This window comes from Nicotiana attenuata, unplaced genomic scaffold (assembly GCF_001879085.1).
Source record: "Nicotiana attenuata strain UT unplaced genomic scaffold, NIATTr2, whole genome shotgun sequence".
Lineage (NCBI taxonomy): Eukaryota > Viridiplantae > Streptophyta > Magnoliopsida > Solanales > Solanaceae > Nicotiana > Nicotiana attenuata.
The window spans coordinates 609740-637406 of NW_017670431.1; the positions used below are offsets into that span (position 1 = coordinate 609740).

Consider the following 27667-nt stretch of genomic DNA (forward strand, 5'->3'; position numbering starts at 1 on the left):
ATTGAATATTTCTTTCTTTGGTGAAATCCCGGGTGTTGTCTAATTTTGTAAACGTGCACTATTGTGCGTGGCTCTTTTCACTACTGCAATTGCATGAGTTTCACTCTGTTATCCAGTTTGGTCGATGAGTATATAATGCTACATTTGTATCGGTCAAGAAAACTCCCCTTTCTTCCGATTAGTCTCTATATGTTTATGGTAGATCATGTTCTCCCACATCTTGAAAAGGGATGATGCTTATTCTGGAATGCTGTTTACACGGAAATGATAGAAACAAGACGATTGAATAATCCCTACACAATTGAAAATTGATACTTCACAGCCAAGAAGATGGTTATACTTGGCATAGGCTCTGGGAATTTGCGGATATTACCTGGTCAGTCACATGACTAGAAATTCTTTTTGGTTTTCCATTGGGGGTTTGTATACATTTGCACTTAAGTGTGCAAAACTGTTGAAGAAGAAAGAAGCTCCAGCAGGAAGCAGTTGCCAGTGCCATTTGCTGTGGAACTACACTTTGCATTGGAGATTCTTGGAAATTTGGGTAGTCTTTTGCTTCAATAATTTCATTTTTTATAGGGAAAATATTTTTATGGTGATCATTCTTGTAATACTTGAATCGTAAAACTCTGTCAAGTTAACTTTTTGTCAGATTTAATGTCTCAAACAGGGTTCATTTCCAATTTCGAGTTGGCAGTTATGGAGTTCCCATTCAGTGGAAAAAAAAAATAGAAATAAAATATTTCTCCTATTTCATTTTACATCATTAGTTTGATTTGTACTAGTTTGAATGAATGTTGAAGTAATAGTAGTTAAAAAATTTTAATTTGAAAAGGAAATTAGTTTGATATATATTATCCAAAGGCTAAAGGCAAATTTATTCGAAATCTTAAATGGAGGATAAATATAATACAACAACAACAACAACAAAAAATTGTGAAATCCCACAAGTGGGGTCTGGGGAGGGCAGTGTGTACATAGACCTTATCCCTACCGATAATAAGGCAGAAAGACTGTTTTTGGTAGACCGTTGGCACAAGAAAATTTGACTATTTTCCCTTTGAAAAAAAAAAGAATAAAAAAGAAGAAGGAAGTAGTAGGTACTATGTAAGAACTGAGTTCCTATCTTGCATGTAAAAGAATGTCTTGATAGTCAACTAATACATTGTGCGTTGACTCTGTCAGTTACCTTTGTTAAGGGCATGAAGACTAATAAGCAAGTCTTCATACTTCATTTCCTCTAATTTGTATACCATCCCATCCATTTCTTTGAATATGCCCTTTTCATTCATTTTTATTCTCACTAGCAAAATTACTTTTTCTCATCAAGCTCAAATTCATATTCAGATCTGCAAGTTTTCTGTTGGCTATATTTATAGCCTTGTTTAAGTTTAACCATCATATCTGGTTTTGCGCTCTACTCGAGAGTAGTCAGCCAGCTTCTTGACTTTGCTTAGCGTTCAGATTTTGCGGAAAAATGGGAGAGGAGAATTGTTGGGAGAGAGAAGTTGTAATCACTGAGCTAACCAAGGGGAGGGAATTGATGTGTCAGTTGCAAAAGCAATTTGATCCCATGAAACAGGAGGTATGCCAGTATTTATCTGTGGAAATACTTTCTTCCTATGATAAAGCACTGTCCCTCTTAAATGGCACAGCTTTATCAATAATGAGCAAAGGCAAACAGATTATGAATTCAGCACCTTCTTCATCAACTGATAAGCTGGAATCTCCTCATCTTCCGGTTGATAGTAGCACAAAGAGTTATGATCGTCCTTCTAACTCCAGGAAGAGGTATTCTCATCCCTCTCTTTTTTCCCCTCTTCTTAGTTTAATCATCTGGTATCCGAACCAACTTCTCTGACTAATCCAGATTTGTGCTGTAGAAAGCCCACTATGGAGAGTTCCAACGAGAACTCCATTTCCAGGGCTCTAAACTAAGACCTCTCTTTTAAGGGTGAAGTAACTTTTTCACTATCCACAACCGCACCCTCTCACTTGTAACTGGTTGGAGTACAAAATTTAGTATAAATGGAAGTGATATGTGCTACATTTAAGCTTATAGATCTTTAGAACATTTGAAGAGTAGCGAATTGCTTTAGATCTTAGTGGTAAATTGAATGCTTTGCACAATCTGTCTCTCTTGGTACCTAGTTTAGCAAGGGCAGCCCGGTGCACAAGGTATCCCGTGTTCTCGCAGGGTCCGGGGAAGGGTCGCTCCCCAAGGGTGTGATTTAGACAGCCTATCCTAATGCAAGCATTAGTAGCTGCTTCCACAGCTCGAATCGGTCACCTGTAGGCTCTTGGTACCTAGCTAATCTTGATATAATATGGTTAAGTGATGATTTAAAGAAACATTTTATATGAATGAAATTGGAGTATTCTTTCATTTGATGGAGGTTCTTGTTAGGAACTTTTATTTTTGTGAGACAATTTATCATTGTAGGAAGATGATCTCGCGAAGGACAGAGTACGTATATGCTCGATCTGGAGCAGAGGTTCCACCTGAAGATGGATACAGTTGGAGAAAGTATGGACAGAAACCTATTTTGGGAGCAAAATATCCCAGGTGAGAATTTGTTTCTCTATGTTCCTTGCTCAGCAGCAACAAAATCTGGATATTTCTGTCTCCATGTATGTACGAACAGAGGCGGACCTATGCTATATAGAGAGGGGTCACCGGCACCTGTAAAGTTCGGCAAAAATTCCATGTATACATGTATATATCTTTAGAAAATAGTGATATATTAGTAGTGGACACCCTATATACAAAGCTGATTTTAGTTAAATCCAAAAGCACATGTGTACGAAGTTCCACTTTATTTGTTGTGACATGAATTGGCTTAAGGATTGGATGGTACTACACTATCCGGGTTAATTTCACATGTTGATCATTGAATTCCAGGTTAACTTCTAACAATTATTTTTCTATGGCATTGCAGAGAATATTATCGATGTGCTCGTCATCATTTATCTAAATGTATTGCTACTAAGATGGTCAAGCGAAGTGACACAGAGCCGCCAATTTTTGAAGTTATTTATGGAGAAAGTCACAGTTGTGGTCAAGAAAGCAAAAACCAAAATGAAGAATTACCTGCGCCTGTGCTAACAGTGCTAACAAAAGAAAAACAATCTGAAGAAGTTGGAAGAGGAGGGGAAATATCTGAATCTGATATCGCTGACATGGTTTCAACACCAAATAATTCATTCAACAATTCCTCAACAGGTGTTGTATTCTCATCAAACTCCAATTCCAATTCACTATTCAACATCACCAATTCTGACTTCATTTCTACACCAACTTCTTCACCCCATCCAGACTGGAATTCTTTGTCATTGGATGATTATACTACTAGACTCACTGCTTTACTTAATGATGGACTTGAAAATGCTAGCTGCACTTATAAAGGTGTCGATTTCATCTCCACACCAACTTCAGACCGCAATTTGTCACTTGATGTTACTACTAGTCTCACTACCTTATCCAATAGTGCACCTGAAAATGCTAGGCGTGCCTATAGAGGTGTCCGCCAGCGTCCTTGGAGGAAATGGTCCGCTGAAATCCGCGACCCCAATCGTGCTGCTCGCGTCTGGCTTGGCACTTTTGACAATTCTCATGATGCTGCTGTGGCTTATGATGCTGCCGCCTATAGATTCTACGGGAAAAATGCCAGACTCAACTTCCCTGAACGTTACATGAAATAGGCGTAGAATTTCAGGCCCATGAAGAATGCGCCAGGGGCGGATCTACAGTCAAATTTACGAGTTCAGTAGTATCAACAACTTTGGTTCAAGCCTTGTATTTGTGTTAAAAAATGCGGTTCGGTTGATGAGTAGACAATGCAACATTTGGTTTGTCCAAGAAGACACCCCTCTTACAATTAGTCTCTATATATTTATGTTAGATCATCTTCTCCCACATCTTGAAAAGGGATGATGCTTATTCTGCAACCTGTTTACACTGAAACGATGGAAACAAGACGACTGAAAATAATAAGAGGCGGATCCAGAATTTAAATTTAATGGGTTCAATTTTAAGATTTTTAGCATCAAACTAATTGTACTGTTAAAATTATGGGTTCAAATCTAATATTTATTAAAATTTTAGGAGACTTTTACATATAAATTCATACTCCGTATTGAAAGGTATGGGTTTAGTTGAACCTGTAGCCGAAAGGCTACATTCGCCCTTGACTGAAATAATGTCCTACTCATTTGAGTATACGCTTCACATGAGTAAAGCAAACTGTTGAAGAAAAAAACTCTGATTGGAAGCAGAAGTTACAAAAACTGCACCTTCAAATGTGATTTCATGTTAAATCTTTTTTGTAATCACCGTTCTTGTTAAATCTAACAACCGATTTTTGTTAAATGTTTGATCTTACTTTTGACAAACTTGAAAGACCATGGCTGCTTAAAAATATATTTAAGGGATCTTTTTTATCCTATTCTTAGACATAAGAAACCATTGTTGTTATTTGATCGAGAAAAGGTCACTCTCTTTGAATACTAAACATGTCCAATTCTGACTTCCTGACCGGTGTTTTAAAAGGCGTTTTCGGGGCGAGCCCTGGGGCAAGGCGCACCAAAAATGCCCTGAGGCAATGATGTGGGGTGCTCAAGAGACGTATGCCCAGCAATTCGGGGCGTACACCCGGGCGTTTGAAGCGTGTTTTTGCAGTGAGGTGTAAATACTTTTTCAAATTAAAACAAAATTTACTAAATAAGTCCTTCATATAATACCCAAATTCTCAAAAGTCAGCTTATGATTACTCAAAAGTTTTAAAAGGAATTGAAATATTAAATTTAAAAGTCAAGACCTTTTTTATTGATAGAAGTTCTAATTTATGGTCTTTCCCAATTCTTTATCTTGTCCGCTAGTCTGCTACTTTCTCCCAAAAGCAACGGATAGTCAATTTCTTTTTGTTGCAAATACAAAGAGAACTCCATTCTCCTTCATATCAACAAGTTCAAAGTTCATAATGCAGGTTAGGCATCCTCTTTGTTCCTTTATGTAGAAAACTTTATTCTTTTCAACTCAAGTTACCTGTGCTTGTAAGTAGCATATAATGGATTGTTTTGACTAGTTTTTTGTGGGGATGGAGCACATCTATATATATTTTTCACATATTAATAGTTTTCTTCAATTTTTATGCAATTTTACCTATTTATAAATATTTACTGCAACGGTAAGATTGGATATGAAACACAACTACAATGAAGTTATGGTTCTAACGGCACAAATTATTTTCCTCACTAAAACAAGAGTTTAAGTTGTTGTTTCCTTAGTTCTTATAAGTCAATTTACAGAATGGACACAGAAATCTGTTAAAAGATTTTAGACCTTCTGATAAGATGATTGGAACCTTCTTAATTTATAATTTCTTTTGTTAAAGTTAAGGAACTCTGCATGGGTGAGTGCTCACAAGATTTTTAGAGAAACGAGTTTATAAGATTGCTGATGGTCTTTTTTAACTTCTTTGATGGGTTGCGAGTGTAGGCATTACAATTTCTAAAACAACTTGGAGAAGCTATGCATTCTGTGCACTTAGAAAGGAATGGCAAGACAAATCTACAGTTAGTGTATGTAATAGGTCCACCACGTACAGATAAGCTGATTTTGGACCAAAGGATTTACAAGCCCTGAGTGATGCTGTAGATGGTTTCTCTCTTATGACGTATGACTATTCAAGTCCTTATAATCCAGGTCCCAATTCACCTCTGAAGTGGATACGCTCGACATTACATCTTCTTGCTGGAGCTGGTAGCAAAGGTAGGAGATTGGCTGAAAAGATCTTTGTCGGGATCAACTTCTATGGCAATGATTTTGTCCTGTCAAAAGGTATGTATATATTTATCTTGCTGTGTTATATGTAGCAACAATACCCCCTCCCCCCCAAGGAAAAAGAAGAAAAAGAACCTCTAATGATATCTAGGATTGCCTTATAGAAAATGCTAAAAGTGCAAGGTTTACTGAAACTTGCCAACAAATAGCTAAATGGAATTCTAACTTTCCCTAATCTGTAAAGTTTTGACGAAGAACATAGGAACGTTCTGAAATTATAGATGTAGAGACCAAGTTAATATTCATGTCATGTAAAAGGCTGCTAAATTTTATTTTAAATGATTCCAGTTGATCACTCATCTCCGTTGAAATCTTGGGATATACATTTTGCTGGATGGAAATGCAACTAAAATATTCAGTTGGCTATGGGTGAATGCAAGGATGTAGTTTCAAGTTATCTTGGCCTATGAGAGTAACATCAGCAGAATATTTAAGGATAAATTTTAAAGATTCAAGTGCAATGAAACAACCTCTAAAGTCGATTCAAGTATTAGTGATTAAACGTCTCTAATATTTGACAACAACAACAACATACCCAGTGTAATCTCACAAGTGAGGTCTGGGGAGGGTCTCTAATATTTGAATTTTCAAAATAATTTAACCAGACGATTGGGTGATTATTTCATACTATATGGGTTTCCATAAAGTGGCACTAATAATAATCTTTAAAGAGCATAATGATTCTTTAGTTGTTTGTATCTGTTCATCATTTGCGAAGGATCATTACGTGCGCAGGTTTAGGTGGGGGGCCTATCATATCACACGAATATCTCTCTTTGTTGGAGCAACACAAGCCTGTAATTCAGTGGGAGGAGGACAGTGCTGAGCATTTCTTCTTGTATTCTGACAATCAGCAAGTCCAGCAAGTTCATGTATATTTTGCTCTGTCCGAGTTTTTTAACACTAACCATCAGCAAATGCAGTTCAAACATGAGGTTAACAAAATCTCAAGCCCTATAAATATAAATTGATGTATTTGATGTCAAAAACTTGCATTACATTATTGACATGTATGTTACTGTACTGCTACGGGATCACTAATCCGTATACCATGATTTTATCCCAACCAAACATGGAATAAACTCATCTCAAATTTAATCCCGGTATTAACTGTCCCCTATCCCTCATACCAAACGAGCCATTATTGACATAGTAAATTCATCAATAATTATCAATATATTGATAGAATAAAGCCCTGCAAGTTCAACAGAGGAAAAAAATATTAGGTGATCTCTTCTCATCTGCCCAAGTTTTGGTGGATAAAGTTATCCGATACCTATGCTGTTGAGAGGTAGCAGGTACCCTGTGGAATTAGTCGAGGTGCGAGCAAGATGGTTCGGATACCACCGTCATAAAAAAGAACCTGCAAGTCCTCCAAAAAGAAGCTTTTATCTGGACTAGATAGTTACTTGACTATCAATCTCATTTCAAGGTAGAAAAAAATGTAGTCCAAAGATCCTCAGCTGAGGAATTCCCCTCTGCATGTGCTGAAGTTGGTGTTGTCATGATATCAGAATTGGTCATGTTGAGGATTGAATTGGAGTTTACTATCCCTGTTGAGGAATTATTGAATGAAGTATTTGGGGTTGAAACCATCTCAGTGAAATAGGATTCAGATATTTCTCCTCCTCTTCCAACTTCATCACATTGTGTTTCTTTTGTTAGTGCAGCAACTAATTCTCCATTTTGCTGCAGTTTGCTTTCTTGACCACAACTGTGACTTCCTCCATAGATAACTTCAAAAACTGATGCCTCTGTCTCACTTCGCTGGACCATCTTAGTAGCAGTACAACTAGATAAACGACGACGAGCACATCGATAATATTCTCTGCAGTGCCATAAGAAATTGTCGTGGGAACTTGTATTTCTAGGTAAAACATTGAATATAGTGTAGTATTATCCATCTTTGAGCAACTTTGTTCTCCGTTAAACTTTGATCTAAACTTACCCCATAATTAGGAAAAAAGGTTTCGTTTTTCTCCTTGACCCCTAACGGAGCTCCAAAAGTTAAATCTGGACACGTATTTACCTGGAGCTCTGTTAATGACAAGGACAATACGAGACGATTTTCTAATGCAAAGGGGTATGAATGGACTAAAATTCTAAGGGAGGACACAATTAGCAATTTCGGATACTATAAGAGCCAAATTTGGGCATTTTTCCCTTCACAAAGCGAAGGGAACTTCGTATAGACAAGAAATAGAACATCCAGGTTTTGGTTGCTGCTGGACAAGAAACAAACAGAACCAGATTCTCACCTGGGGTGTTTTGCCCCTAAAATATATTTGTGTCCATATTTCCTCCAACTGTATCCATCCTCAGGTGGAACCTCTTCTCCAGATCGAGCATGTACGTACTCTGTCCTTCGCGACACCATCTTCCTACAATGATTAATTGTGTGTAACAAGTTAAAAGTTCCTAACAAGGACCTCCACCAAATGTAAGAATGCACCAGTTTCACTTTCTAAAACTGATCTGTCGTCTCATCTGAGTAAACTACAATTAGTCTAAGTGAAGTTATCAACAATCATATACATATGGTTTGATATTTTTGTCTCCGGGATAAATATATGATATTTAGCTATCATGTAGCATTGATATGTTTTTATATACCTAGAAAAGTCATGACATGTTTAAGCCCATTATGTAGCATAAGTCTTTGTCTCTATCTTGAACTTCGTCCCAGTCAAATACTGCCCACATAATTGAAACTAGAATACCTCTCCTTACCCGGTCAAATAAAAGGGGCAGCCGGGTGCACTAAGTTCCCGTTATGCGCGGAGGTCCGGGGAAGGGCCAGACCACAAGGGTCTATCCTACGCAGCCTTACCCTGCATTTCTGCAAGAGGCTGTTTCCACGGCTCGAACCCGTGACCTCTCGATCACATGGTAGCAACTTTACCAGTTACGTTAAGGTTCCCCTTCTACCCGGTCAAATACTGATACATAAATTGAAATGAGAGTACCTCTTCCTGGAGTTGCAGGGACGGTCAGAACTCTTTGTGCTAGCATCAGCCAGAAGATGCAGAGATTCCAGCTTGCCAGTTGATGAAGATGGTGCTGGATTACTAATCTGTTTACCTTTGTTCATCCCTGATAAAGCTGTGCCATTTAAGAGGGACAGAGCTTTATCATAGGAAGAAAGTATTTCCACAGATAAATACTGGCATACCTCCTGTTTCATGGGATCAAATTGCTTTTGCAACTGACACATCAATTCCCTCCCCTTAGTTAGCTCAGTTATCACTACCTCTCTCTCCCAACAATTCTCCTCTCCCATTTTTGCAAAACTAGTTAGCAACAACAACAACTACCCCTATGGGGCAAAGATGCTGTTTCCAATAGACCCTCGGCTCAAGAAGATCGAAAATACGAGAAGAGACAATATATCAGTACCGTCAACGGAAATGCAAAACTAGCTAGCAAGGTCAAATATAGCCAAAAAAGAGAGAGAGGTAGGGAATAGATATGGTGGAGACTCAGGTCAAGGCGATGGATCACTATCACTTTAGATAGAAGCTTTCCCTAGACTGGTGTGCAGGGATGCGATTCATCAAGCTGAGACGAAGTCCTCTACTCGGCAGTAGTAGGAACAAGATGTAACCGATTTATCCGTGCCAACGAGAAGGGGGGACTTCACCTGATCCCTCTGAATCCGCTGATCCGGAAGAGAGAAAGAAAGAGGATTTCCTTTAGATATTGCAAATCTGTAGATGAGAAAAACTAGTCAATGACATAAGTCGATAAATGAAGCTGGTTAAAAAACAATCATTTGGTTTTCTTTCTTAGCAGCGGGAAAGGAGTCTATCTATCTGCCTAGCTTTGGTAGATTTCCACCAACGCAATCCACAGAGATTCCACGAATCCCTTGGTGGATAAGTCCGACGACTCAGCAGCAGTGTGGAATTGAGTTTCTTGTCCGGAGGATCTGATCTATAGTTAGGGGGCAATACATACCAAAAGGTTTGATGAAGGAAGGCGCATAAGAGTATATAACCAAAAATGCAAGATGAATCCAAATAGGACTTAAGATCTCAAAAAAGAGCTCTTTACCTTAGAGTAAGAAACAGATCAGAAAGTCGTTCTTATGATTGGTTGAATTTTGTTTGAGTCAATGCACATTGCAATTAGTTGACTATCAAGTCCTCTTGTGTTCACTCGCTATAGGAAGTAGCTAGGAACTTAGTTCTTACCAACTGCTTTCCTTCTTTCTTTTTTTTTTTTTTTTCATTTTTCTTTTTAATTATATTTTCTGCATGTGGGCATCAAATTTCGTGCGTAGAAATTAAAACAGGAGAAATAGCAACTTTCTGTAATATTTGATTCAATAAATGATGAGGATTCAGGGTTACAACGTTTAGAATATCTAAAATCTAAAGAGAATCTTCTCTAATTCTCCTCTTTTTGAAACTTGATTCAAGGATTTTTGAGCTTGATGTTGAACTTATATGATTTGTTATAAGCAATCATATGATCGTTACGAACAAGGATTTGAGATTCAACTATCACTTATTTTTTGAGCTTGGTCAGAGACTTCCTGATGTATGAAAAACTTGTTGATCACCATCTGTGAGAAGACTTCTTGATTGATGTATTTCTGCTTCTCCGTTGGCCTCACTAGAGACTAGGGTGGGCATAATACCGGCCGAATCGTAAATTTCGGTTGTTCAGTTTCGGTTTAATCGGTTATTCGGTCGGTGTGCGGTTTACAAATTATTAAATTTCGGTGTTCGGTACGATTTACGGTTTTGGTGCCTCGGTTGTTCGGTTGACCGAAAAAACCGAACTATGCTATATGGAATAATAAAAATTATTAATTTGTTCTGAAAAGAAATTTTTACATTCCTATACACTATTAAACTATATTACCCTTCCTACTCAAGTTTTACTATAATTATATTTTATATACTCAATTACCATTTATGTACATTTTAAGGGAATTAATGATAATAATTAGTGTCCTAAAATCACTCTAACGTAACGTTTCTCTCTCCACATCCCAACCCCCTCCCCACGTATCTGTTCAATTTTCATTCAACAGAATTGGTTTCATATAATGCAACAAGCTGTGGGATGCTATTTTAGTCTTTTGCTGATTATTATCACGAACTGTTTGAACGAACAACTGTTAGATGTTCTGGCAGGCTTTTGTACTGTTTGATTTTGGTGTATTTCATCTCCATATAGTGTCTTGGTCTATTCGTTTTTGCTATTGAGTTTTAACTTCAGTATTTGTTGTCAATTACTGGTATCCATTTTGACCCATAAATACATGCAATCAATCTTAAGAGTCTTGTGGTGTTACGCTTTCAATTGTGTGTTTTGGCCTTCTGTTTTGGGGACTAAATCAAGCTTGAGTAGTCTTTTGCAGTCTACAAGTGTTAATATTGACCTATCAATGTATAATTGAAAAAAGTATTTTAAGTTAAGACCAATGAGCAATGAGCAATTGAAAAAAATATTATACCACGTTTCTCTCTCCACATCCCAATCCCTAATTTCAGTAATGTAAAGCAAGGAAAAGAGAGCAGCAATTCCACCATTGACAGTCATTAAAAAGCTTTGAAGCTTTGAATTCGAATTTGGATTTTCAAAAACCATTATTTGTTTAGATTGGATGTTGTTGCAAACAATTGGGAATATGGTTTGGAGTTTATATCTCAATTTTGAGGGTGTTTTGGTGAAGATTAGATTTGATTTTGGCTGAATTTCAGATTGAAACTCGAAGAAGAAGAAGAACAAGACATGATATATATTATATTTACGAAATTGTAGTAAAATTGTAGAAAAATTATATATATATATATATATATATATATATATATATATATATATTATTTAACTATTGTATGAAAGTTGAACAATATTATGTAAAAATTATATTTAAGTTGTATTGTAGTTGTATATAACTGAGTAGAAATAATATAAGAAAATTGTAGATAAATTGTATAATATATAATTAGTTGTATGAAATTTGTTTTTACCATGTATAAATCAGATACAAAATATACAAAAGACATATTGTATAAAATTTGTAATTAAGTTGTACGATATTTATTCTTCCTAGTCTTCGGGTCTCATCTGAACGGCTCCATTCTAAATAAGAATGAGAGTCTTTCAACTAGATGTGCTCCTTTGGCTGGGTTTGAGAGAGAGAGCGTGAGATAGTTGGTCTAATAAATAGTCCAACTTCCTTGTGAATTTTTTTTGGCATCTTTTTCTTTGCTTTGACCACGACTTTGTTTGGTCTTCCTCTTGCCGAAATATATAAGGCCATGAGACAGCAGAATTGAACAGATTTATTGTTATAGAGGACCTTTAATTCGCTTGTGTTTTACACTATAAACACCAAAATTGAGTTTTTACGCCGTCTGGTAATTAAACTAGTCACATCATGAATCCAGCTTAGTAGATATTAGGCAGTATTAAGAAAACAAAACCATCAGCCCGTTGTTTGAAGTTCTGTATATCATGTTGTCCTTCAAAATTAACTGCATTTTTGGATGAAAAATTAGCACCCTCCAATTATTTGGAAATTATCACAACAAGTATGCTTCATCTTTTATTTTTGAGTTACAGAAAACACTTCAAACAAACATTTCTTTTGATTGATGTTTAGTTGCATAATTTTTCAAAACGCGATGTGCCGGGACAACCCCACATCTCTATGGCTTGGGCAAAATTGATGGCCGGAGTAGATAGAAAGGTGATTACAGAACCAAAACTAATTGTAATTTTATTGTTCCCATAAGTTGTATATTTTGTGTTTGATTTATACACAGTAAAAATAAATTTCATACAACTATATATATATATATATATATATATATATATATATATATATAGGATATTCCACTCGATATCAAAAGAAACAACAAGAGTTTAAAAGAAGAGATATAGTACGATTTCATAGACGCAAAAATAGGTTATTTATTGAAAAGAACACGAAACAGCTTCTAAAAACAAAGTATTCCAATGACACAGAGAAAAGATCAAATAGGGAGGACATAGACCTATAAAAACCAATATACAATTTTATTAACTTACATCTCAAGCAAAATAAAACAGCAGCTATTAATTCTACGACAAATAGTTAGTTCTTTTTTATTTGGTAAGATATATTGAAAACTTTTTAATTAGTAAACAGCGCAAACTTTCTGTCACGATTCGGATTTTCCACCCTCGGGAGTCGTGATGACGCCTACTAATGTGAGCTAGGCAAGCCGAATATTTAACAAATTACCATTTTACACATTTTATACTCTTTAACAATTAAAAACAATAACGTAAAAACAACGGAATATTGAAAATAAGCGGAAGAGAAGCAAAATATCTGAACATGTATCCAAAACAACTGTTTGAGCCTAACTACCCAGAACTGGTGTCACAGTTTCACAAACGATCTAAGAATACTATATACAAAGTCTGAAAAATAAACGACACACTGTTTCTGAATTAAGGAAATGAAACATGAATAAAGGGATACAGGGAGATGCCAGGGCCTGCGGACGCCTGCAGGTCTACCTTGGATCTCCACGTGGACTGAAGGTAGCCACTCAATCTACGGTCCAAAAGCTGCTCCGGGATCTGCACATAATGCAGAGTGTAGTATCAGCACAAACGACCCCATGTGCTGGTAAGTGCCTAGCCTAACCCCGGCAAAGTAGTGACGAGGCTAGGACCAGACTACCAAATAACCTGTGCAGTTAAATCATATACTGTGGAAATAGAAACAGATAATTATAACTAAAGTTGGGCGGGGGAAAACATGCTACGGGGAGTAACAGATAACAACAGAACGACTGTAGAGAAACATAAGAAATGCTCTAAATCAATTACCAGCAAAATAAGGAAATAGAAGAACAGACACACAAGTAACACCGTTGCAGGCGTGCAACCCGCTCCCATTTCTTACATTATCGTTGCAGGCGTGAAACCCGCTCCCATTTCATATATCACCGTTGCAGGCGTGCAACGCGCTCCCATTTCACATATTACCGTTGCAGGCGTGCAACCCGCTCCCATTTCACATATTAACGTTGCAGGCGTGCAACCCGTTCCCATTTCTTTTATCAACACCAACCAAAAGAATCCCGGCAAGGGAACAATAGTATTAAAACAAACATCCCGGCAAGGGAACAATGATGATAATAACATCCCGGCAAGGGAACTACAATGATAATAACATCCCGGCAAGGGAACTACTATAATAATAACATCCCGGCAAGGGAACATAATGATAATAACATCCCGGCAAGGAAAAAATAATAAAATCCTCATATGAAACGCAATAAACCACAACGGAGGCATAATAATTACAATACAAGACTCACGGGCATGCTTGTCACCGACGTATAGATACTCGTCACCATGCCTATACGTCGTACTCCACAATTAACACATAACAATTAAGACTCGACTCTTAATCCCTCAAGCTAAGTTTAGACCAAACACTAACCTCGATGCCACGAACACAATTCACGTCTCAACTATCGCTTTACCCCTTGATTTCACCACCAATTCGCTCGTATCTAGTCACAAGTTACTTAATTACATCGATAAACGCTAAATGAATCAATTCCAATGCATGAAAATGAATTTTCCAAAGTTTTACCCAAAAAGTCAAAAATCGCCCCCGGGCCAACATGGTCAAAACCCGAGGTTCGAACCAAACCCCGATTACCCATTCTCCCACGAACTCAAATATATAATTTGTTTTGAAATCGGACCTCAAGTCGAGGTCCAAATCCCCAATTTTTGAAAAACCTAGGTTCTACCAAAACACTTAATTTTCCCCATAAAAATTATTGATTTTGAGTTGAAACCATGTTAAAAGATGTTAATGATTGAAGGAAACGAGTTAAAATTAACTTACAATCGATTTGGAAGAAGAGTTGTTCTTGAAAAATCGCCCTAGGGAGTTTATGTTTGAAAAGATGTGAAAAATGGTTGATTTTCGGCTAAGTTATAAAATTGCAGGTTGCAGGTATGGGAATTGCGATAGGGTTCGCAATTGCAAACCCCGACCTCTGCTATGTTCGCATTTGCGAAGGAGTTCTCGCATTTGCGAGTTGGAAAATGCGAACAAAGGATCGCATTTGCGAAAACAGGCCCAAAAGGGGCGTATCGCATTTGCGGAGGGAATCTCGCATTTGCGAGGAAGAGCTGGCATGGGCTGTTTCGCATTTGCGACTCAGCCTTCGCATTTTCGAACTCGCATTTGCGAGCCAGGCCTGAACACACCAGCTAAAAACATGCAATCCACCAAGTCCAAAATCCACCCCGTGGCCTATCCAAAACTCACCCGAGCCCTCGGGGCTCCAAACCAAACATGCACACCAAACTAAAAACATCATACGGACTCGCTCGTGCATTCAAATCACTAAAATAACATCAACAACTATGAATTTAGCATCAAAATCATGAATTTTCTTAAGAACTTCAAATTTTCCATTTTTCTCAAATACGATCCGATTCACTTCGGTTCAAGTCCGTTTCTTACCAAATTTCACAGGCTTATCTTAAATCATATATAAGACTTGTATCGGGCGCCGGAACCGAAATACGGGCCCGATACCATCAAGTTTTAAACACATTTCATTTTCAAAAACTCTTAAATGTTCCAGAAAACAATTTTATTTAAAAATTCATTTCTCGGGCTTGGGACCTCGGAATTCGACTCCGGGCATACGCCCAAGTCCCATATTTTCCTACGGACCCTCCGGGACTGTCAAATCACGGGTCCGGGTCCGTTTACCCAAAATATTGACCGAAGTCAAATTAATTCATTTTAAAGTCAAAATTCACCATTTTCACAGATTTTCACATATAGGCTTTCCGGCTACGCGCCCGGACTGTGCATGCAAATCGAGGTGAGACAGAAAGAGGTTTTTAAGGCCTAGGAATGCAGAATTTACTTTTAAAACAAGTGATGACCTTTTGGGTCATCACATTCTCCACCTCTAAAACAACCGTTCGTCCTTGAACGAACATAAGAAGGAAGTACCTGAGTCGGGGAAAAGATGGGGATAACGGCTCCGCATATCGGACTCAGACTCCCAGGTCGATTCCTCAGCAGGCTGACCTCTCCACTGAACACGAACAGAAGGAAAACTCTTCGATCTCAACTGACAAACCTGCCGGTCTAGAATAGCTACCGGCTCCTCCTCATAAGACAAGTCCATGTCCAACTGGACAGTGCTGAAATCTAACACGTAGGATGGATCGCCGTGATACTTCTGAAGCATGGACACATGAAACACTGGATGCACGGCTGATAAGCTCGGCGGCAACGCAAGTCTGTAAGCCACCTCTCCCACTCGATCAAGAATCTCAAACGGGCCAATGAACCTAGGGCTAAGCTTGCCCTTCTTCCCAAATCTCATCACGCCTTTCATAGGGCGACACTCGAAGCAATACCCGCTCACCGACCATGAAAGCCAAATCTCGAACCTTGCGGTCGGCATAGCTCTTTTGCCTGGACTGAGTTGTACGAAGCCTATCCTGAAAGATCCTGACCTTGTCCAAGGCATCCTGTACTAGATTCGTACCCAACAACCGAGCCTCTCCCGGCTCAAACCATCCAACCGACGACCGACACCACCTACCATATAAAGCCTCATAAGGAGCCATCCGGATACTCGACTGGTAGCTGTTGTTGTAGGCAAACTTTGCTAAAGGCAAAAACTGATCCCACGAGCCTCTAAAGTCAATGACGCAAGCTCGGAGCATATCCTCCAAAATCTGAATGGTCCGTTCGGACTGCCCGTCCGTCTGAGGATGAAATGCTGTGCTCAACTCAAGCCGTGTGCCCAACTCTCGCTGAACTGCTCTCCAGAAATGTGAGGTAAACTGCGTACCTCGGTCCGAAATGATAGACACGGGCACACCATGAAGACGAACAATCTCCCGAATATAGATCTCAGCTAACCTCTCGGAAGAATAGGAGACTGCCACAAGAATGAAATGTGCTGACTTGGTCAGCCTATCAACAATAACCCACACTGCATCGAACTTCCTCAGAGTCCGCGGGAGTCCAACAACGAAGTCCATAGTGATATGCTCCCACTTCCACTCAGGAATCTCAATCTTCTGAAATGAACCACCGGGCCTCTGATGCTCGTACTTAACCTGCTGACAATTCAAACACTGAGCCACATATGCGATGATGTCCTTCTTCATTCTCCTCCACCAATAATGCTGCCGCAAATCCTGATACATCTTCACGGCGCCCGGATGAATAGAGTACCGGGAGCTATGGGCCTCCTCTAAAATCAACTCTCGAAGTCCATCCACATTAGGCACACAAACTCGACCCTGAAATCTCAAAACTCCATCATCTCCTAAGGTGACCTGCTTGGCACCTCCGTGCTGCACCGTGTCTCTGAGGACACACAAATGAGGATCATCATACTGCCGATCTCGGATACGCTCCAATAATGAAGAACGAGCGACGGTGCAAGCTAACACACGGCTGGGCTCAGAAACATCCAACCTCACGAACTGATTGGCCAAAGCCTGAACATCCAAAGCAAGCGGTCTCTCACCGATCGGTATATAAGCAAGACTGCCCATACTGGCTGACTTCCTACTCAAAGCATCGGCCACCACATTGGCCTTCCCCGGATGATATAAGATGGTGATATCATAGTCTTTCAACAACTCCAACCACCTTCTCTGCCTCAAGTTTAGCTCCTTCTGCTTGAACAAATACTACAAACTCTTGTGATCCGTGAACACCTCACATGCCACGCCATACAGATAATGCCTCCAAATCTTCAACGCATGAACAATGGCTGCTAACTCCAAATCATGAACCGGATAGTTCTTCTCATGAATCTTCAACTGCCGCGAAGCATAGGCAATGACCTTTCCATCCTGCATCAACACTGCACCAAGTCCAATACGAGATGCATCACAATAAATGGTATAAGGCCCTGAACCTATGGGTAAAACCAACACCGGTGCCGTAGTCAGAGCTCTCTTGAGCTTCCGAAAGCTCGCCTCACACTCGTACGACCATCTGAACTGGGCACTCTTCTGGGTCAACCTGGTCATCGGGCCGCAATAGATGAAAACCCCTCTACGAACCGATGATAGTAGCCTGCCAATCCCAAGAAACTCCGGATCTCTGTAGCTGATGTTGGTCTAGGCCAGTTCTTGACTGCCTCAATCTTCTTCGGATCAACCTGAATACCCTCTACTGACACAACATGACCCAGGAATGCAACTGAACTCAACCAGAACTCACATTTCGGAAACTTAGTATACAACTGACTATCCCTCAAAGTATGAAGAACCACTCTAAGATGCTGCTCGTGCTCCTCCCGGCTGCGGGAATATATCAAAATATCATCAATGAAGACTATCACGAATGAATCCAAGTAAGGCCTGAACACTCGGTTCATCAAATCCATAAAAGCTGCTGGGGCATTTGTCAACCCGAATGACATCACCAAGAACTCACAATGCCCGTACCGAGTGTGAAAAGCTGTCTTAGGGACATCGGATGCCCTAATCCTTAACTGATGGTAGCCAGATCTCAAGTCAATCTTCGAAAATACCTTGGCACCCTGAAGCTGATCAAACAAATCATCAATCCTCGACAATGGATACTTATTCTTGATTGTAACCTTGTTCAACTGCCGGTAATCAATACACATTCTCATCGATACGTCCTTCTTTTTAACAAACAACACCGGCGCACCCCAAGGCGAAACACTCGGTCTAATGAAACCCTTCTCAAGCAAGTCTTGCAAGTGCTCCTTCAACTCTTTCAACTCAGGCGGGGCCATACGATACGGCAGGATAGAAATGGGCTGAGTGCCCGGAGCCAAATCAATGCAAAAGTCGATATCCTTGTCGGGTGGCATACCCGGCAGGTCTAAAAGGAATACCTCAGGAAACTCAGGAACAACGGGCACAGACTCAATAGAAGGAACCTCAGCACTAGAATCACGAACATAGGCCAAATAGGCCAAACACCCCTTCTCGACCATATGCCGAGCCTTCACATAAGAGATAACACTGCGGGTGGAATGACCAGGAGTCCCTCTCCACTCCAAACGAGGTAAACCCGGCAAGGCTAAGGTCACAGTCTTGGCATGACAGTCCAAGATAGCGTGGTAGGGTGATAACCAGTCCATCCCTAATATGACATCGAAATCGACCATGTCCAAAAGAAGCAAATCTACACGAGTCTCAAGACCTCCAATCACAACTATACATGAGCGATGGACTCGATCTACCACAATAGAATCGCCCACCGGGGTAGACACATAAACAGGAGCACTCAATGAATCACTAGGCATGACCAGATACGGTACAAAATAAGATGACACATATGAGTATATAGACCCTGGATCAAATAAAACTGAGGCATCTCTGCTACAAACCAGAACAGTACCTGTAATAACTGCATCGGAAGCCTCAGCCTCGGGCCTGGCTGGAAGAGCATAGCATCGGGGCTGGGCCCCACCACCCTGAACTACATCTCTGGGACGGCCTGCTGCTAGCTGGCCTCCACCTCTAGCGGCCTGAGCTCCACCTCTAATACCTCTACCTCCACCTCTAGCAACTCTACCCCCACCTCTAGCTGGCTGGGCGGGCTGTGGAACACTCGGTGCTTGAACCATGGCACGGGAACCCTGATGCTGAGAGCTACTCGGTGCTCGATGGCAATACCTAGCAATGTGCCTTGTGTTGCCACAAGTAAAACAAGCCCTCGGCTTTTGGGGCTGACGACCCTGGAAACTCTGAAGCGGCGGTGCGCTGATAGGAGCTAGTGGTCCACTATATGAATGCTGACCAGAATACTGCATATGAGAACCACAGCTACCGGAAGCACCGTGAGAAACCTGAAGTGCTGACTGAAAAGGCCTAGGAGGATGGCCTCTACCATACGAATCCCTGCCTGCAGACGAGGTACCACTGAATCGGCCTGAATGACGAGGCCTCTTGTCCGAACCATGACCACTTCCCCGCGATAGAACCATCTCCACTCTCCTGGCCACATTGGCCGCCTCCTGGAAAGAGATCTCACCCCCTGTCTCCCTAGCCACCGGAACTGCTGGGGCCGGAACCTCATCATCAAAGTCAACCTGAGGCTCCACTGCTGGTGCTGCTGCTCGGGGCTGAGCTCTGCCCCTACCTCGACCTCAAGCACGGCCTCAGCCTCGCCCTCTGCCCTTCGTGGGAGTTGCTGCTGGGGGCTCGGGCTGCTGGTCAGCGGATGAGGAAGCACGCGTTCTCGGCATCTGCGAGAGAACAGAATAGAAATTCAATTAGCATTGAGAAACCAAACCACACACAAGAAAGAATAAATGTGAAAGTTTCCTAACTCTGTAGCCTCTGGAGGATAAATACAGACGTCTTCGTACCGATCCCTCAGACTCTACTAAGCTTGTCTGTGAACTGTGAGACCCATGTAACCTAGAGCTCTGATACCAACTTGTCATGACCCGGATTTTCCACCCTCGGGAGTCGTGATGGCGCCTGCTAATGTGATCTAGGCAAGCCGAATATTTAAGAAATTACCTTTTTTACCCATTTTATACTCTTTAACAATTAAAAACAATAATGTGAAAATAACGGAAAATTTAAAATAAGCGGAAGAGAAACAATAGAATATTTGAACATGTATCCAAAACAACTGTTTGAGCCTCAACTACCCTGAACTGGTGTCATAGTTTCACAAACGATCTAAAAATACTACATACAAAGTCTGAAAAATAAACGATACACTGTTTCTAAATTAAGGAAATGAAACAGGAATAAAGGGATAGAGGGAGACGCCAGGGCCTTCGGACGCCCGCAGGTCTACCTTGGATCTCCACGTGGACTGAAGGTAGCCACACAATCTACGGTCCAAAAGCTGCTCCGCCATCTATACATAGTGCAGAGTGTAGTATCAGCACAACCGACCCCATGTGCTGGTAAGTGCCTAGCCTAACCCCGGCGAAGTAGTGACGAGGCTAGGACCAGACTACCAAATAACCTGTGAAGTTAAATCATATACAGCGGAAATAGAAACAGATAATTACAACTAAAGTTGGGCGGGGGAAAACATGCTACGGGGAGTAATAGATAACAACAGAACGACTGTAGAGAAACATAAGAAATGCTCTAAATCAATTACCAACAAAATAAGGAAATAGAAGAACAGGCGCACAAGTAGCACCATTGCAGGCGTGCAACCCGCTCTCATTTCTTACATTATCGTTGCAGGCGTGAAACCCGCTCCCATTTCATATATCACCGTTGCAGGCGTGCAACCCGCTCCCATTTCACATATTACCGTTGCACGCGTGCAACCCGCTCCCATTTCACATATTACCGTTGCAAGCGTGCAACCCGCTCCCATTTCACATGTTACCGTTGCAGGCGTGCAACTCGCTCCCATTTCACATATTACCGTTGCAGGCGTGCAACCCGCTCCCATTTCACATATTACCGTTGCAGGCGTGCAACCTGTTCCCATTTCTTTTATCAACACCAATCAAAAGAATCCCGGCAAGAGAACAATAGTATTAAAACAAACATCCCGGCAAGGGAACAATAATGATAATAGCATCCCGGCAAGGGAACTACAATGATAATAACATTCCGGCAAGGGAACTACAATGATAAGAACATCCCGGCAAGGGAACAATAGTGATAATAACATCCCGGCAAGGGAACAATAATAAAATCCTCATATGAAACACAATAAACCACAACGGAGGCATAATAATTACAATACAAGACTCACGGGCATGCTTGACACCGACGTATAGATACTCGTCACCATGCCTATACGTCATACTCCACAATGAACACGTAACAATTAAGACTCGACTCCTAATCCCTCAAGCTAAGGTTAGACCAAACACTTACCTCGATGCCACGAACACAATTCACGTCTCAACTATCGCTTTACCCCTTGATTTCACCACCAATTCGCTCGTATCTAGTCACAAGTTACTTAATTACATCGATAAATGCTAAATGAATCAATTCCAATGCATGAAAATGAATTTTCCAAAGTTTTACCCAAAAAGTCAAAAATCGCCCCCGGGCCCACATGGTCAAAATCCGAGGTTCGAACCAAAACCCGATTACCCATTCCCCCACGAACCCAAATATATAATTTTGTTTTGAAATCGGACCTCAAGTCGAGGTCCAGATCCCCAATTTTTGAAAAACCTAGGTTCTACCCAAAACACCCAATTTTTCCCATGAATATCATTGATTTTGAGTTGAAATCATGTTAAAAGATGTTAATGATTGAAGGAAACGAGTTAAAATTGACTTACATTCGATTTGGAAGAAGAGTTGTTCTTGAAAAATCGCCCTAGGGAGTTTATGTTTTGAAAAGATGTGAAAATGGTTGATTTTCGGCTAAGTTATATAATTGCAGGTTGCAGGTATGGGAATTGCGAACAGGGTTCGCAATTGCGAACCCCGACCTCTGCTATGTTCGCATTTGCGAAGGGGTTCTCGCATTTGCGAGTTGGGAAATGCGAACAAAGGATCGCATTTGTGAAAACAGGCCCAAAAGGGGTGTATCGCATTTGCGGAGGGAATCTCGCATTTGCGAGGAAGAGCTGGCCTGGGCTGTTTCGCATTTGCGACTCAGCCTTCGCATTTGCGAACTCGCATTTGCGAGCCAGGCTTCACAAATGCGAAGCCTGCAGGCCTGAACACACCAGCTAAAAACCTGCAATCCACCAGGCTTCGCAAATGCGAAGCTTGCAGCCCTGGACACACTAGCTAAAAACCTGCAATCCACCAATTCCAAAATCTACCCCGTAGCCTATCCAAAACTCACCCGAGCCCTCGGGGCTCCAAACCAAATATGCACACCAACCTAAAAATATCATACGGACTCGCTGGTACATTCAAATCACTAAAATAACATCAACAACTATGAATTTAGCATCAAAATCATGAATTTTCTTAAGAACTTCAAATTTTCCATTTTTCTCAAATACGATCCGATTCACGTCGTTTCAAGTCCGTTTCTTACCAAATTTCACAGACTTATCTTAAATCACAAATAAGACTTGTACCGGGCGCCGAAACCAAAATACGGGCCCGATACCATCAAGTTTTAAACACATTTCATTTTCAAAAACTCCTAAATGTTTCAGAAAATAATTTTCTTTAAAAATTCATTTCTCGGGCTTGGGACCTCAGAATTTGATTCCGGGCATACGCCCAAGTCCCATATTTTCCTACGGACCCTCCGGGACCGTCAAATCATAGGTCCGGGTCCGTTTACCCAAAATGTCGACCGAAGTCAAATTAATTCATTTTAAAGTCAAAATTCACCATTTTTCACAGATTTTCACATATAGGCTTTCCGGCTACGCGCTCGGACTGCACACACAAATCGAGGTGAGACAGAAAGAGGTTTTTAAGGCCTCAGAATGTAGAATTTACTTTTAAAATAAGTGATGACCCAAACACTTTCTCACGTTGTTCATTGAATAGAGCTACATCCCTTGATTGAAGGCACAAATAATGGATTGGGAGCCTTTTAAGGTGGGTTGTATATATTTTGTAAATAAAACTTGTTTATATGGTAATTAACTAAATATGAACATTAAAAGTAATAATGTTTCAAATAGTATATAGGAATGAAAAAATTCCTTTTGAAAACTACGTCTTATGGGCTGGAACTTATGGACTCCTGAAAGCCCAATTTGGAGGAGTATCAAAATGTTAATTGTCTCTGTTATTCTTTAAAACAATGTGCAAGAGCAAAGCTTTAAAAGCTGAAATGTTTCTGCCCAGATGTTCGCTGAAGCATCAGTACAAAAAAAAGAAGCCAAATATGGCAGCCCATAACCGACCGAACAAAAATCGAAAACCAACCGAACCATAGTTTCAAACACAGAACCAACCGAAGTTATATTGATTTGGTTGTCGGTACACCAAGTCAATAACCGAACAAACCAAACCGAATTTCTTGCAAACTGCGCACCGTACCAACCGATGCCTACCCCTAATAGCGACCCCTATTTATAGTTGTATCAAAAAGGAGTTTGTAATGAATATAATTTTTTATTTCGATCTGATTGGATCACTTGAGTCATCAAATCTATCACAGAAGCGACGTGATATGATTGTATTTGATAGGTTAAACCATGTCATTTGGACACTTTACGGCTTTTTAATGTTTTATGTTGACTTGGATACCACATCATTGAGTTTGAAATTAATAAAATGAATTTATTATGGAATTTTTACATTCTTATACACTATATGAAACTATATTACCCTTCCTACTCAAGTTTTACTATAATTACATTTTATATACCCAATTACCATTTATGTACATTTTAAGGAAATTAATGATAATAATTAGTGTCCTAAAATCACTCTAACGTATCTTCCACTCCCCCCACGTTTCTCTCTCCACATCCCACCCCCCTCTCCCCCACGTATCTTGCACCCACCCACGATTCCACCATTGACAACCATTAAAAAGCTTTGAAGCTTTGAATTCGAATTTGGGTTTTCAAAAAATATTATTTGTTTGAATTGGATGTTGTTGCAAAGAATTGGGAATTCTCTCTACGTCTCTCTCAATCCCTAATTTCAGTAATGTAAAGCAAAGGAAAAGAGAGCAGCAATTCCACCATTGACAGCCATTAAAAAGCTTTGAAGCTTTGAATTCGAATTTGGGTTTTCAAAAATCATTATTTGTTTGGATTGGGTGTTGTTGCAAACAATTAAGAATATGGTTTGGAGTTTATATCTCAATTTTGAGGGATTTTTGTGAAGATTAGACTTGGTTTTGGCTGAATTTCAGATTGAAACTCGAGTTTCAGATTGAAACTCGAAGAAGAAGATTAGACTTCTTCTTCGAGTTTCAATCTGAAATTCAGCCAAAACCAAGTCTAATCTTCACCAAAATCCCTCAAAATTGAGATATAAACTCCAAACCATATTCTCACTTGTTTGCAACAACAACCAATCCAAACAAATAATGATTTTTGAAAACCTAAATTCGAATTCAAAGCTTTAAAGCTTTTTAATGGCTGTCAATGGTAGAATTGCTGCTCTCTTTTCCTTTGCTTTACATTACTGAAATTAGGGATTGAGAGATGGAGAGAGAAGTAGAGAGAATTCCTAATTCTTTGCAATAACATCCAATTCAAACAAATAATATTTTTTGAAAACCCAAATTCGAATTCAAAGCTTCAAAGCTTTCTAATGGTTAGTCAATGATGAAATCGTGGTGGTGCAAGATACTTGGGGAATAGGGGGGTTGGATGTGGAGAGAGAAACGTGGGAGGGGGAGGGGTTGAAGATACATTAGAGTAATTTTAGGACACTAATTATTATCATTAATTCCCTTAAAATGTACATAATGGTAATTGGGTATATAAAATTTAATTATAGTAAAACTTGAGTAGGGAGGGTAATATAGTTTCATATAGTGTATAGGAATGTAAAAATTCCTAAAATAATCCCTTTATTAAATTTGTAAAGTTCAAAGAATTATTCAGCCCAAATGAACTGAACCTTTATTTAAATCCATCCACATTTTTGGACTTAAAATTGAGCCCAAATTTTGCATGGACTAGATTCAATAAAAATGTAGAAATTGCACGGGCGTCCTATTTGGTCTTCCCCATTTAACCTATACTCATTTTCTTAAAAAGTTTTAACTTGTACCCACTAAACAACTTCAACCCCCTTTCTCCTCCTCCTTCTTCTCCTTCATTTTCTTCTTCTTCTTCTTCTTATACACTAGGCTGCCCTTCTCTTCGTAAACTTTATATAAAGTCAACTACAATTAACAAACTATGAATTGACAAGTGAAACAGAAGACAAATAGTAACATGCTATTACACTAAAAATATAAAAATATTTATATGATAACTGTTATATAATGTAATTCCTTAAATAGTTACATGACCCATCATCAAAGTTTGACAAGATACGCTTACTGAAAATGAAAACGAACAAGTATCACTAGTGGAATACAAGATGAAAGAATTTCTAAGAAGACCATCTCTTCTTCTGTGAATATGTTTAATCTTAAAGAAGTGTCTCTTGCGTCTTCAGACTACTCTAAATAAATACACCCAACTCATACATTACCCTAATTTGCTGAAGTTCAGCAAATATAGAACAAAACTTCAACTAAAGCATGCTGAAGTTCAGCAAATAGAGAACAAAAACTTCAGCTATTAGAATGCTTAAGTTCAAAAATTACAAATAAAAACTGTCACGACCCATTTTCTGAACAAGCCGGGACCGGCACTCGATCACTAAACCGGCACTCGATCACTAAACGTGACCGAGCGAACCATCTATGCTTATCAAATCTATTATAACTCCAAACTTTATATGCAACAAGGCAATACTCTAACCAAATACTTTTGATTAATTTAAATATTTAAATAAATCAACTCCAAAACTTTATTCGTATTAACTACTGAATTACTGCTAAGTTATTACCAAAAATATCTGAATCTTAACCCAATGACTATGTCTATGAAGCCTCTACTGATAAACTAACGCACTGCTTAGGACATAAGATTTCCTGGCCAGTTCTCTAAGTAAACAAAGAAATAACTAAATAAATATGACTCAAAGGAATACTCCACGAACAAAAGCGAATCTCACCGATAACACCGGAAGAGAAGGAAGTCCTAACCCCTAGCCTGCTCGCCTGCAAAACCGGTTCCTACGTTGTACCGCAGACCAACGTAGGTTCCCAAAAGAGAACGTCAGTACCATCCATTGTACTCAGTGAGTCTCCACAACAGGGGGCGAAACTTTAATAACATATACATTACGAGCAAAGATTCTAAATGCACGTAAAACATAAAGCTTTCAAGAATAATTCTAAAATAATTGCATAATAGTAGTTTATGAATATTCTAAAAGAAATTCTTTTGTTTTTCTTTCTTATAAAAAAATACTTCACTTTATACTTTGAGAGTTCCAACTATCCTGACTTAATTCTGTCTCAGTCACCGTGTGATCGGTACGGGTTCGATCCCAACCTGATCGAATAGGCCCAATCTACGAGGTGCCACTCGCTTCATGGTTCTCAGCGCTCATGTATCATACCTTAGCATGGCTAAGTAAATTCTCAGCAACGAGACCCTCGCCTCGTGTGCTCCCTACTTTGGCACAAGTAGTTTCAGGAAGTCAACGCCTTGGTCAGGACCTCGGCCTGGACGATGACCCCTCAGAATAAAGGATACTCCCAAAAATCTTTTCTTTCTAAAACTTCTTCTTGTGACTATTCAAATCTAAATCTTTTCTTTATAGAACATCATATACATGCTCATGCTGGTATCCTTAGATATAAAGCATGGCATAAGAATGAAATAAACATGTAAAAGTATTTCTAAAGATTCTTTCTTCTTCATAAATTTTCAACATGAAAATAGCAAATAAGAATAACACAAAAATCTGAAAATTTAAGCACATATATCATAATAAATCATCTAAACTTTTGCTAGAACTATTCTAAGTTAATGGGTACTCACTCGCTAAGTAATTATAAACTCTTTTAAGCAATTCATCAAACACCTTGTATGCGTGCTTTTGTGAGTTAAACCACTTTAGTAAAGGGTTATATCAACTTACCTCAAAACTTCTCGAGCCAATATGTAGTCCCCAGTCCAATTGACACCAATCAAACAATCGATTCTACAACAACCAGTGTATTTTAATCAATTTTAATATTTTACACCTAAACATGAAATTTATTGTTGATATAGAGGAAGAAGGGAATTAACTATCCAATTCTTACATACTACTACTTTAGGGTAATTGACAATAAGGAATTTTATATACCTGAGTTCAAGAATTAGT

General features: G+C 39.4%; 3 protein-coding genes across 7 annotated transcripts; 2 read left to right on the forward strand and 1 right to left on the reverse strand.

Moving 5' to 3' along the window:
- Positions 1-120: 120 nt before the first annotated feature.
- On the forward strand, positions 121-3881 carry LOC109239297 (probable WRKY transcription factor 41). Of its 4 annotated transcripts, XM_019405841.1 has the most exons (5): positions 121-544; positions 1465-1791; positions 2444-2566; positions 2940-3223; positions 3317-3881. In XM_019405841.1, the coding sequence occupies exons 2-5, from the start codon at positions 1478-1480 to the stop codon at positions 3700-3702; spliced, it is 1107 nt and encodes a 368-aa protein (XP_019261386.1). In that variant the 5' UTR covers positions 121-544; positions 1465-1477; the 3' UTR covers positions 3703-3881. The 4 variants fall into 4 exon arrangements, with proteins under 4 accessions (XP_019261386.1, XP_019261384.1, XP_019261385.1 ...); XM_019405839.1 differs by having other exon boundaries at positions 2940-3881; XM_019405842.1 differs by lacking the exon at positions 121-544 and having other exon boundaries at positions 1502-1585; positions 1656-1791; positions 2940-3881.
- A 1569-nt stretch (positions 3882-5450) lies between these two features.
- Positions 5451-6814, forward strand: LOC109239300 (chitinase domain-containing protein 1-like). Its single transcript, XM_019405846.1, has 2 exons — positions 5451-5839; positions 6578-6814. Exons 1-2 carry the CDS (start codon positions 5671-5673, stop codon positions 6811-6813), a joined length of 405 nt encoding a protein of 134 aa, XP_019261391.1. The 5' UTR covers positions 5451-5670; the 3' UTR covers position 6814.
- LOC109239299 (probable WRKY transcription factor 41) lies at positions 6793-10028 on the reverse strand. Of its 2 annotated transcripts, none has more exons than XM_019405843.1 (4): positions 9896-10028; positions 8809-9549; positions 8101-8223; positions 6793-7670 (listed from the first exon to the last, which is right to left on the reverse strand). In XM_019405843.1, exons 2-4 carry the CDS (start codon positions 9120-9122, stop codon positions 7265-7267), a joined length of 843 nt encoding a protein of 280 aa, XP_019261388.1. In that variant the 5' UTR covers positions 9123-9549; positions 9896-10028; the 3' UTR covers positions 6793-7264. The 2 variants fall into 2 exon arrangements, with proteins under 2 accessions (XP_019261388.1, XP_019261389.1); XM_019405844.1 differs by lacking the exon at positions 9896-10028 and adding an exon at positions 9800-9887.
- Between the last annotated feature and the right edge of the window lie 17639 nt (positions 10029-27667).

Coding starts and splice junctions, on each gene's coding strand:
- LOC109239297 (XM_019405839.1), top strand. CDS start 1,478: ATGGGAGAGGAGAATTGTTGGGAGAGAGAAGTTGTAATCACTGAGCTA. Junction 1,792..2,443: donor CCTTCTAACTCCAGGAAGAG/GTATTCTCATCC, acceptor TTATCATTGTAG/GAAGATGATCTCGCGAAGGA. Junction 2,567..2,939: donor TTGGGAGCAAAATATCCCAG/GTGAGAATTTGT, acceptor ATGGCATTGCAG/AGAATATTATCGATGTGCTC.
- LOC109239300 (XM_019405846.1), top strand. CDS start 5,671: ATGACGTATGACTATTCAAGTCCTTATAATCCAGGTCCCAATTCACCT. Junction 5,840..6,577: donor TGATTTTGTCCTGTCAAAAG/GTATGTATATAT, acceptor TTACGTGCGCAG/GTTTAGGTGGGGGGCCTATC.
- LOC109239299 (XM_019405843.1), bottom strand. CDS start 9,122: ATGGGAGAGGAGAATTGTTGGGAGAGAGAGGTAGTGATAACTGAGCTA. Junction 8,224..8,808: donor CCCTGCAACTCCAGGAAGAG/GTACTCTCATTT, acceptor TAATCATTGTAG/GAAGATGGTGTCGCGAAGGA. Junction 7,671..8,100: donor TTAGGGGCAAAACACCCCAG/GTGAGAATCTGG, acceptor ATGGCACTGCAG/AGAATATTATCGATGTGCTC.